Raw genomic sequence first — 12,885 nt, forward strand, 5'->3', positions numbered from 1 at the left:
GAGATAATTTGTGAGATAAATAGGAGTTAGAGATAATTTAGGAGATAAATAGGAATTAGAGACAATTTAGGGGGAAGTGGTGCCACTTAACTAAACATTAGAAATATTAAGCATATGTGATTTCTTTATTGGTTTAATGGATAATTATGTGGAACTAAAAAAATAAAAAATTCAAAAAAACATAAAACTAGAAGGGGGGTTTGAAGCAATGAGAAGGTTGTTGACATGGCAGGACCAATTTATATATATAGATTGTACACATGAATGGGGAATCAAGGGTTTACATGTGGTTCGTTGGCCATACTACAAATAGGTTGCAGTTCCATGGTTTGGATCCAAAGTGTCTGTATTTGGACTGGTGCAAAATGATTAGAGAGAGATCTACTTCCTCCTTTTTCTTTTCACATATAATCCCCTAATTCATTTTATTACTTCTATGACCCCCCCTAAAGTTTATTTGTCAAATTACACAATAATATATTAGAAAAAGAATGTTAATAGTCAACTTTAACAAACTAGAAATCCATTAGCTTGGATGTACGAATTAAGAGCTAAAAGATTATTCTTTTAAGAAACTATTCATATCTCAAATATATAAAGAGTAAAATATGGGTCATACAGCTAAATAGTATAAAACACACCTATGGTGAAGATAAGTAGAGAGAGGACATACAAAACAAATGCAATACTCTTTAGAATACAACAACTGAAGTTGAATATCTTTAATATCTATATCTTAGTAAAGATGACTACAGGGATGGATTATGCAGTAGTAGTTGCTCATCAACTTGTGTTTTGAAACTGTTCTCCATACTTTTGCATCCTATTGAAGTTGAACATGTATCTCGAAGGCCCACAGGTTTATCTATGATGCATTCAACCTCTTGAATGTTTCGTTCAACATGAGAATATCCTTCAGACCTCCTCAATCCCTCGAGCTCCAATGCAACTTCTTTCATTGTTGGCCTTTCCTTTCCATTTAAACTCAAGCATCTCTTTGCAATGTTGGCAACCTTTTGGAGTTCATACTCTCTACCGTCTTTTAAGACTTGTGCATCAAGAATTTCAAAAAGATGGTTCTCCATTATTGCAGAAATAAAGTAAGTCACAATGTTTCTCCCTTCTAATGGTCTAGTAAAAGAAATTGGCTTCTCCCCTGTTAGGAGCTCCACAAGAACAACCCCAAAGCTATAAACATCACTTTTGTCCGTGAAATGACTTGACTGAAAATATTCAGGATCCAAATATCCAAAGGTCCCTTGTACCATAGTGGTTAAGTGAGTCTTATCAATTGCAATTGATCTTGAAGTCCCAAAATCAGACACCTTAGCCCTACCTTTGTCATCTAAGAGGATGTTTGAAGATTTTACGTCTCTGTGGTAAATTGGTATTGAAGCTGCCGAATGTAAGTAAGCAATTGCTCCTGCAACTTCTGTGGCAATTCTTAAGCGATTGTCCCATGTTAATAAGAAATCCTCATTTTGATAATGAATATTGTCGAAAAGAGTTCCATCAGAGATGAATTCATAAACTAATAGAGGAATTTCTGTCTCTAAACAACAACCCAACAATTTAACCACATTCCTATGGTTGATTTGGGAAAGTATGACAACCTCATTGATGAATTGTTCAAGTTGACTTTCATCCTCTATCTTGGATTTCTTGATTGCCACAATTCTTCCATCTGATAGCATACCTTTATAAACTGTACCTTGTCCCCCTTGACCAAGAATTAGATTTTCATTATATTGATCAGTTGCCTTTGCTAATTCATCTGCTGTAAAGACTTTTATTTTTTCGACATTGCCTTGTTTTGATGAAATTTGTTGTTCCAATAACAAACCACCATTTCTTTTATAGAATTTTTCTTTTTGTTTCTTTATTTGTCTTTTCTTCAAAACATGGTACAACCAATAACTGGATAGAAGTAACACCATACCTAAACATACACAACATACACCTGCATGGTCCATGGAAGATAATTGGTTAAGAATAACATAATAAATAAGAGGAAACCAACAAATAGAAGATTTTAATGTAGAAAATCCCATGTGTTAAATTTGTTTATAAGTTTTTGATCACACACACGTCATGTATGCATGTAGATATAGAGTGGTGAGCTAAGAATCTTGTTTATTAAAGCTTAAGTGGTTCTATAATGTATAAAGGTAATATCAAGAGGCAACTTTTTCTTGAAGACCCTTTCTACATAAAGCTTAAAAAGACAAACTTCATTCATAAATATTCATATTACAATTAGATCATTAAAAAGAAATAGTAAGAAAAGTGCCGATACAACATCATAGATTAGAGTAGTCCTGCTAAGAAAAAGAGGTAATGAAGAGCACCGAAAGAAAAGAACTTAAGATTCCTATGTAAATGGTATGAAAGTCATAAGATTCCAAAAGGAATGCATCTACCTCCAACAAAAAGCAATTTGACAAGTGCAACACCCTCACTACACATCAACTATTTAGATAGGGAAATTATTCACTAGATCAATCATAGAATATTTGTTGTTTATATTTCTAATGCATGTGGGTAGTTTATATTTACTTCTTGTTTCATAAGAAAGGCATGTGAAAACAATTAATTATATTCTCTACTTCCTAACACTCCTTCACATTTAGAATAATAACAGAAAAGTATAGTGTTATCTACCTAGGGTTTTTTTAGTTCTATGACTAAATTTGTTTCCCACCTTTTTGTTGAATGGGATGAAATAAACTCAAAATGACTTTATTTAGCAGGGTGTTTGGAATGAGGAAGGATTAGCTGAATGTGATGGTTGTTCAATGATCTATTGATGATAATTTTCCACGCCAATAATGAAATACATGAGTCCTGCACCTCTCATAATGGGGCCTATGAATTTATTTATTAGCATGGAATATCCCTATGTCATTCACATTCACTTATTCGATGGTCATTTACTTCCCACCCTATAGTTACAATATGATAGAGAGAATTAGGTCCCCATTAAGGAGGTTTGTATCAACTGTAGGCCATTGAATCTTGCTTCCACTATGGTTAGAAAATGCGTTGGCATTACTATTTGGCAGAAATGGCTAGGCCATCCTAGCCATCATATGACATCTTTTGTGCTTTCTAAGTCTTAGCTACTAGTTTCAAATAAGTTCTCTATTTGTAGATCATGCCCTCTTGGCATGAGTCATAACTTTCCATTCTCTTTTACTTGTTCAGTTGGGTTACTGCACTTCAATGTTTAGGGACCCCTCTTCTTTATGTCACCATTGAAAGTTACAGATATTACATTCTTTTTGTGGATTTTTTACTAAGGCCCAGTTTGCAAGGAGTACAAATGCAAATGTGTAGGTGAAAAACCTTATATTTTATATTATTTTATATGTATTTGCATGGTACATATTTGCATTTTTACTCTTTCCAAATCAAGACTAAGTTCATTTGGATTTTTCCCAATGAAAAGTAAATCTTAAACACCTAATCTTTTATTCAATTTGAAAAATCAAGTTAAAAATTTGTTAAACTAATGGTGGTACAAAGCATCAACCTTTACTTGGGCTCTTCCATTCAACTATTGATGCTGCTCAATCCGAGGTGATGCACAAATTGAGGAGAGCAACCACATTGTTCTTGCCAAAAGGGCGGTACTGAGCTACAAGGACGAAGCCACGCTTCAAGACATGTGATCAAGAAAGGAGAAGTTAGAGGCCCGAGGAGCTATTCCCGGGTAGATACTCTGATGCCCAAGTCAGTTGGAGGTGGTTGGTGGTCAGGCCAAGCAATAAGGGTGCTGGTCTGAGCTAAGTAGTAGTATGGGTGTTAGAAGTTGGTCCCCTTACCTTGAGCACGGACTACCTTCTTATAGTTGCAAACCCATGTCCTGGTCAGATTGGACTCTTGGGGTTATTGGGATGAGGTAAGCTACCAAGGTATTCGGGATAGAGTCTTAATCCTTGGTGAGTTATCTTCCTTACTCATCTTTAATTGTAGTTATGCTTATCCACGCCACGGGTAAATGACATGGTTGAGGAGATAAGATGGGGGACCACAGTAATAGCGTAGCCCGACCTAGGTCGTGGAATGAGTGTGTATTGTAGAGTTGGCCGAGTTGTGCTAATCTGGCTGGGCTGACTGGGTGATGACTAGGCGGCCACATGTCTTTCTGGACTAGATAAGCTATGACCCAAACACCACTCCCCCATTTCTAAAGTCGAGGCATGAGGTGTTCTGTTGAGGTGTAGCATGGTAGGACTCCTTGTTCCTCAACTGAGGAACTCCAAGTCGAAGTCTAGTTGAAGTCTGGTTGAGCGTCTGGTCCACTTGATGTTCCTCGGTGTTGGCCAGAATGTGAGGTCTATGCAATGTGGGTTGTGGCTGGGGAGTCCATCAATTATCGGCTGCAAAACTCAAGAAGTCTAACTTTGGAATCCGAACACCACTCCCCCAGTTCTAGAGCCAAGGAGGGGGAGTGCTCAGCCGAAGTGTTGTGTGGTTTTGTAGCTCAGTAGGGTACCGAGGTGTCGAGATGAGCTTCAAGGTCCATCTTCTTGGTGGAGCCGAGGAAGGGCTCTTCGTTTCTCGGCTAAAATGTTGCATGGTCGCTTAGCTCAGCTGGGTGTCGAGGAAGGGCTTTCTGATTCCTGGTGGAGGCTGAGCTTTAGTGTGAAGGCCACTATGATGCTCGTTCATGGTGTGGTGAACTTTGATGTTAGGGGCTTAGCTCAGTTGGGTGTCGATGAAGGGCTTTCTGATGTCGGTGGATGTTGAGCTTCACTGTTGAGGCCACTATGATGCTCGGCCATGGAGTGTCAAGCTCCAAAATTAGGGGCTTAGCTTGGCCAAGTGTCGACATAGGGCTTTTTGATGTTAGTGGGAGGCTGAGCTTTGGTGTTAAGGCCATTGTGAGTTTAGGCCATGGTGTTCCAAGCTCCAAAGTTGGGGGCTTAGCATGGCTGGGTGCCAAGGAAGGGCTTTCAAATGTCGGTAGGAGGCCGAGCTTCGGTGTTGAGGCCACTGTGATGCTTGGCCATGGTGTGCTGAGCTCCAAAGTCAGGGGTTTAGCTCGGTCGGGTGCCTCAAAAGGGCTTTCTAATGCTAGTGGGAGGCCAATTTTCAGTGCTAAGGCCATTGTGATGTTCGACCATGGTGTGCCGATCTCCGAAGTCGGGTGCTTAGCTCAGCCAAGTGCTTTCTATTGTTGGTGGGAGGCCTAGCTTCGGTGTTGAGGCCACTATGATGCTCGACCATGGTGTGCCGAGGTCCAAAGTCAAGGGCTTAGCTCGATTGGGTGCTTTGTAGTGCCAGTGGAAAGCCAAGCTTTAGTGTTGAGGCCACTGTGATTCTCGACCATGGTGTGCCGAGCTCCGTAGTCAGGGGCTTAGCTCAGCTGGGTGATTTCTGATATTGATGGAAAGCTAAGCTTTGGTGTTAAGGCAGTCGACCCCGTCGACCCCCCCCCCTCCGCCTAGGATTGAATAGCTATGAGTTGCTCTTAGAATTATCTTGTCTTCTTTTTTTTTTGGTAGTTCGGTATGCCGAGCTTTAACCGGTTGTATTGATGGCTTAAATTAATGAAATTGTTTTGTTCTGAGCTTGTGTGCATACATACAAGTTGGTACCTCGGCCTTACCTTGGTCGAGGTCTGGGGTTGACCGAGATCTTCGGTCTCCGGATAGTGTGGCCGCAGTGTATTCTGAGCTCTCATCTTTGGGATGCTCAGTTTCTGGTCTCGAGAGCCTTTGGGGCACTTTGTGGGCCAGCCGTTGTTAAGGTGGCCCTGTGACATTTTGTCACCAAAGTACGGAGTATGATGACCGCCCTCTAGCCTTAGAGGCGAGAGCAATCTTCTTTGATTTGGGCTCTGGTCGTTGATCAGCCGAGTCAGATGTTCGGGTATACACTGCCAAGCTAGCTACTAGCTATGCATTAAGTGCTCAAGCCATTATAGGTCGGCTAAGTTAGTTTTCTTAGTCAGTGATTCACTACTGAGCTTCATGCCATGCCCATTGGTCGGTCAGTTGATTCAATGCTGCGCTACCTGTGTTGTGTGACATTTTTTGCGTGGCCTAGATGATGTGTGTGCAATGTGTCATGCATGCGTCGATCAGTTGGATGTGTAGCACGGTTGTGTAGCATGGTTGTGTAGTGTAGTGCAACTTGTAGTACGACTGTGTAGTGCAGCTATGTAGCGCGACAGTGTAGTGCAGTGGTGTAGTGCGGCTGTGTAGCACAGCGATATAGTGTGGCTGTGTAACGCGACTGTGTAGTGCAGTTGTGTAGCATGGCAATGTAGTGCAATGGTGTAGCATGGCTGTGTAGCCCCACGGTGTAGCGCGATTGTGTAGCATGGCTATGTAGCGCAGTTGTGTAGTGTGGTCATGTAGCATGACGGTGTAGTGCGGCTATGTATGGTTGTCGGGCTTGTGGGAGCGAGCTGTGGAGGTGGAACTTTACTGTGCCTTGCTTCTCACACTTGGACCACACTCCCCTCCTTTTCGGTCGACGTGTTTTGGGGTCCTTGGGATGAGGATCGTCCTTCGTACATGTCGGGGCATGAGGGGGGACAACCCAATTGGGCGGTGCCATGCATCCTAGTGTTTGCATCATCTCAAAGATCTTATCAACTCTCTTGTATTGCTTGGAACTGTATAGGATCAACCGTGGCTGGAGGCTGTGGAATTTCTGATGCGGAGGGCTTGCGATTCCGAGATTCTCAAGATGGGGATCGACCTGTTGATCATTCAAACTAGATCTTGGGCATCTTGATTGCATGGCGAGAAATGAATGATTTTCAGGAAAGGCTTTTTGTGCATTTCCCACAGATGGTGCCACTCTGATACTACTCAATCTGAGGTTGGTGTTTGGATTCCAAAGTTAGAATTCTTGAAATTCTGCAGCCGACGATTGAAGGACTCCCTAGCCACAGCCTACATTGGGCAGACCTCACATCATGGCAAACATCGAGGAAGATCAAGTGGACCAAATGCTACCAGACTTCAACTAGACTTCGACTTGGAGTTCCTCAACCGAGGAACAAGGCGTCTTGCCATGCTACACCTCGGCAAAACACCTTATGCCTCGACTTTAGAATTGGGGGAGTGGTGTTTGGATCATGACTAAGCTGGTCTAGAGAGACATATGGCTGCCTAGTCATCACCCAATCATTCTAGCCACATCAGCATAGCTCAGCCAACACCACAGCATGCACTCATTTTGCGGCCTAGGCTAGACTATGCTATTACTATGGGTACCCATCATATCCCCTTAGCTACGTCATCTACTCATGGTGCAGATAAGCGTAACTACTAATAAAGAGGAGTAAGGAAGACAAATCTGCGGGGATTAGGACTTTATCCTGAATACCTCGGCAGCTTACCCCATCCTGATAACCTCGGGATCCCAATCCGACCAAGACACAGGTCCACAGCTATTAGAAGGTAGTGCATACTCAATGTAAAGGACCCAACTTCTAAATCCCATACTACTACTTAGTCAGCTTGTAAAACATAATAACTCGTTTTCTTTCATGTGAAATGTTGCACTTGAGGTGGTGTTGTGTGTTCAAAATTCAAAATGTAACTACAGAAGCGAGAAACTTGCTACTGCATGCCTGCAGAAAATTGCATAAGGACAAGAGCATTACCTAGGATGATGAACTTAATTACATTCGACAGCAGCCCAATAGGAGAAAGTTAATTCACCTTGCAGTGATATGTTCAACACAATTTTGTTACCATATTCATCATAATCAGGGCCATACATCATCAGTTGCGGATGGTCAGAGGCTGTATTGCACAACAACTTGAATTCATCTCTATAACAGCTTGGATCATCTCCAACGAGGCCAAACGGGTACGGGATGCTGACATTTCCGCATTTACTTTGACAACCTAGCTCTGTCTCTGGAGATGTTGGAATGACTGTTGCAATTGTCATCATCACAAGTTGTTATAAGACAAGGTAAAGGAACACGGTTAAAGCCTTGGTTTTTAAAACCGAACCGGTCAGGGGTCCGGTTACCGGTTTTGAATGGTCTGAGGCCGGTTCCTTCTGACAAAAATAATTTTAAAAATTAAAGAAATTGGAAAATGGTCAAAATCATCTGAATGGTTCAAACAATTAACTGGCTGGTTCAATGGTTTGTTGACTAAAATCAACGGTTTTAGAAAAAAAAGCGGTCTTGGGGGTAAACAGAGCCAGTCAGGTCAGGTGACCAGTTCCCGGTTTTTTCGTTCCAACCGTTCAATCCGGTCCGGTATTGAAAATCATAGTTAAAGCATATTTCTGTTTTCTTTCCAGTTTAAAAAGGATTTTTTATGTAATTTTGAAAAGGATTTAATACTGATCTTATGTGAGTTCAAATCAACCCCCACAAGGAGCCTTCCTTTCTCATTCCCCTTTCCCGCCTCCTCCTTAACTCTATCTCTCTCTCTCTTCATTATCCCTCCCTATCCTTTACATTAAGTCACATCACTAAGGAGCCTTACTTTTATTAGAACCCACTTTCCAATTACCTAAAATATCTCTCTCTAAAGCCTCTTTCCATCGCAATTACCTAAAATATATCTCTCTTAAATTCTCTTCTCAATTACTTTTATTAGTCCCCACTTCCCAGAGCTAGTTGAGGAATGGCCAGTCCACAAAGAGTCGAAAGCTCCTGGGATTAGTAACTAAGCATCCCTGAGATGAGACCTCGGAAGACACTTCAGACAAGCAAGCCGAAGACAAAAGATCTCAACCACTCCTGACCTCGACCATGGTAAGACCAAGGCCTGCACCTTAAAAAGAAAGAGAAAAAAGGTAGCACACAAGCTCAGGACCAAAAAGCAAACTGATGAGGGCGGATTTGGCCCTCTAGTGAAATTGTGACACCTAGCACCTCATGTCAACCAAGTGCAGCCTCTTGACAACTGGGCAACTCGGGAAGATAGACAGAGCTTGCCACTTACAGACAACTCGGCATAGCTCGCCATAGGCAGCTCGGTAGAACTTGCCACAGCTCGCCACAGGCAGCTCGGTACAAGCAGCTCGGCATAGCTCGGCATAGCTCTCCCCCATAGCTCGCCACTCGCAGGGTAGCTCGGTACAGAAGAGTAGTTCAGCATATCGTAGGAAGATCTCCTGCCTGACAATCGTACCTGACAAATCCGGAGACCTGCGCCTGCGTCTCTCGCCAGGCGGCGCCGTGCCTGCCAGCCCTGAGAGCTGTCCCTTGCCTGGCAGAGCTGTACTCTGCAACAGCTGCCTGCACCTACCACCTCAACTCTAGCAGTAACGGCTGCGGCAAAGAGATAGAGGCGATTATGACTGACTTGATAGAGGCGGTTATGCCTGATTTGACAGGACACTGCTATATAAGGACTCCGGCCCCCAAAGACAAGGGAGAGAGAAAGGAAATGAAGGTAATCCCTACTCTCTAGCTCTTTCATCTCTCTTCAAGCTCTCTACAATCAGAGTGCTAACTTAAGCATCGGAGAGTCCCCGCCGAGTAAATACCCCCGGGCCCTCTGATTCAGTTCTCACAGGTCCCTCAGCTCCCGCCACCTACAAAGAGGAGGAAAAGATGGAGTTCTCGCAAGTCTCTTAGCTCCTGCTGCCTACAAAGGAGAGAAGATCACCTCATGCAGACTACACTAGAGAGCTCCACCATCCTCTGAGTTACAGGCCGCCTAGGAGCAGGTCAAATGACGAGTCAGGCAGTTCGCCATCAGGGAGCTCAACATAGCTCTCCCCAGCTCGGCATAGCTCTCCCCCAGGCAGTTTGCCATCAAGGTGCTCGCCATAGCTCTCTCCAGCTCGGCATAGCTCTCCCCCAGGTATTTTGCCATCAGGGAGCTTGACATAGCTCTCCCCCAGGCAGTTCGCCACCAGGGAGCTCTACCATCCTCTCCTGGGAGCAGGTCAAATGATGAGGTACTTAACAAAAAATAAAAAAATGGTACGTGACCAGAACCGATTACATCACATACTTCCATTAATTAGCAAAGATTTGTACATAATTCTAGGCTTAGCATACTGAGTTGTTTCTACAAGAAAAGAAGAAAAGGAATGGTCAACACTACAGCAACAAAAGTGGAGTAGAACAAGACATGAACTCAGACTAGTATCAGCAGCAGCAACCAACAGGCATTTCAATCCTTGGCAGGGCAGTCAGCCTCTTCATTCTCCTCAGGCATGTCCATGGCTGTAGTGTTATCCTCTATAGGAGGAGTGGTAGCATCGTAAGGGCCCCGGCCCTATGCAACCTCAGCGATGTTGGGGAAATGGTATAACACCCTGTTTCGAAAGAGATTGAATCCCATCTCAAAGGAATGCACAACAAAGTTGTCGATCGCATACTAGTACTCCTTCGAGCCCTTGAACTGAGCAACAGCGTCCTCACCTACACCTAAATAAGCACCTAACCAGTACAAGTCGTAAGCTCGGAAAAGAAGAGTTTGATAGATAAAGAATTGAAGTGACAAAACAAACCAACCTCCTCACTCATTAGCCTAGCATGGATCAACATCGAGAAAGGCATGTAGCGCATCACGTCAATCTCCTCAATCATACCTATCGCTGCCCTCTACTCCTCAGTAAGCCGGGCCAACGCAAGCTGCAATGTCTTAGTCCTCGGCTCTTGGAGCACAGCCAGGAGAGGTGAACCTCTAGGACAACACACAAAGAAGAACATCTCCTTCCAGTGCTTTATAGAGGATGAGGTCCTGACCAACACCTTGATGTGCTGCCTCACCGAGAAGTAGTGGTACCCCTACTGGTGGTGTTTCAGTTGAAGGAAGTAGGAAACCATCCCCAAGGTAAGCTCAACATCAAGGACAGAATAGTAGGAAATGAGGCCAATCAAGAATCTAAAGGAGTTCGACATCAAATGCGCTGGTAGCACTCGGTACCACTCAAACACCTCGACTATTCCCTCATGCAATGGGAACCTTAGCCCAGACTCTAAACTCTTCTCATACACATAAAGCCCGTCCGACCAAGCATGTGTGGGCCCCTCACCAGCCTTCGGACACTTGAGCTCATACTCCTCAAGAATGTAGTACAGAGCTCGAATACAAGCCATATCCCAAAGGTTCAAACATAATGGGGTGGTCCCAAATCGGTGACCCCTCCGCATAGGAAGATTGACCTCAATAGATGACAGCCCCACCTTAGCTTCCTTGGCTCAGTAAACCTCTCAGAATCTAACCCCTTGAAGTCTTCGGCCTCAGCCCCCTGGCCCTCAACCTCGGAAGCATCAAGGTCAGTAGCCTCGGTGTAAGACCCCAACTCGGACTTAGAAGAGGAAGCACTATACTCAGACGACAAATTAGAGGAAGATGAAAAGGATCAAAAGGACGAGGAAGACATCCTATCTAGCAATAAGAATGGAAGGTCGCAGAATTGAAGCAAACATCGAGCACCAAAGACTACTCCTCGTCGAGCTCTTCAAGTGACTTCTTTTGCAAATGACGAAAGGGAAATGCTCTTCCCCCCATTTAAGGGTTCTTAACAATCTAGATCAAGACAAGATCAATGAAAAAGATGAAGTGCTGCTTTAATAAGATTGGGAAATGAATAAGAATTTATGCCCTTTGCACACATAAAGCCTCGAGAAGTGAAACAATGCCTCTAACAACCGTTTGCAGAGAAGGGATCTGCGTTGAACCAACTGATCCAACCAGGAAAACCAGCCCAACCTTGAGTCATGCATCCCAAATTGAGTGCCCAACTGAATTTCGACTTCAACTTTCTCATTTGAAGACCGATGAACTCTAGCATGCCACGTCGAGGCCGAGCACTTCACTCATCGACTTCAGAAATGGGGGAGTGGTGTTCGTATTCTGAATTTTGACTTTAAGTTCCTCAACCAAAGACTAAAGAACTCTTCCATGCCACGCCGAGGCCGAATACTTTACTCCTCGACTTTGGAAGGGGGGGTGGCATTTGTATTCTAAATTTTGACTTCAAGTTCCTTAGCCGAAGACCTAAGAACTCCTCCATGTCACCCCCATGGCCAAGCATTTACTCCTTGACTTCAGTGGTTAACCTCATCCCGATAACCCTAAGAGCCTCATTTAACTAGGACACGGATCTTAGACTATAAAAATGTATCTCCTTCTCAAGGTAAAGAATCGAACTCTTAATTCCCATACTATTGCTCTGCTCAAACAAACACCATTCCCAAACTACCTGGCCTGATAGCCCACTACTTTCTACTAACTTGAGTGTCAAAGTGTCTACCCGGGGATAACTCCTCGGACCTCTAATTCCTTTCTTGATTTTAGATCTTGGAGCATAGTTTCATCCTTCTACCTTGGCTCCACCCAGTTAGCAAGGATTATCTAACTACGACCTCGATTCTTACACCACCTAGAATCGAGCAGCATTATACATATATAATGTGTCTAGGCTGTACATTTACAGTTCATATGTGTCTGAAATGGAATCTAGATTGGATTAGGGGTGACAATGGATATACTGAGGAAAATTTTATGGGTTAAGATTTTAGGGTATTTGTTACCTGATGGAAACATTTGGAGCACTAAACTTCCTAGGACAAGGGAGTATTTAAGCAATTATTAGGGGATATTTAAGTAACTAAAGATGTTTAAGCAACTAGTAAGAGGACAAACTTAGGGATTTAAATAAGATTAGGCTTAAAGGGGTGGCCGAAAATGGATGCTAACATCTACCTCTCTTTACTGGAGGTAGCGAGTTGCCGAATGATAAAGATTGGAAGCACCCAAGTGAGTAAATATGGATGCTTTGGAATAAAATTTGTAGGGTAAAATATTTAGGATGTTTGCGACTAGATAGCAATAATTGGAGGCTTGGTTTTTTAAGAGAGGGTCACAGGGGATCTTTAAGCAACATGTTGCTTAAATAAATTTTAAGGCATTGGATAGGCTTAAAAGTTTG

At 43.2% G+C, this 12,885-nt stretch overlaps 1 protein-coding gene across 1 annotated transcript; it reads right to left on the reverse strand.

Annotated features, from left to right (window-relative positions):
• Positions 1-704: 704 nt before the first annotated feature.
• On the reverse strand, positions 705-1,947 carry LOC148852233 (wall-associated receptor kinase-like 1). Its single transcript, XM_088947175.1, has one exon. It carries the CDS (start codon positions 1,935-1,937, stop codon positions 750-752), a length of 1,188 nt encoding a protein of 395 aa, XP_088803301.1. The 5' UTR covers positions 1,938-1,947; the 3' UTR covers positions 705-749.
• Positions 1,948-12,885: the final 10,938 nt, after the last annotated feature.

The sequence above is a fragment of the Nelumbo lutea genome, chromosome 5 (assembly GCF_056320005.1).
Source record: "Nelumbo lutea isolate HS-2025 chromosome 5, American lotus-T2T, whole genome shotgun sequence".
Classification (NCBI taxonomy): Eukaryota; Viridiplantae; Streptophyta; class Magnoliopsida; order Proteales; family Nelumbonaceae; genus Nelumbo; species Nelumbo lutea.

What these genes read in the sequence shown, in the direction of transcription:
- LOC148852233 (XM_088947175.1), bottom strand. Translation starts at nt 1,937, where the DNA reads ATGGTGTTACTTCTATCCAGTTATTGGTTGTACCATGTTTTGAAGAAA.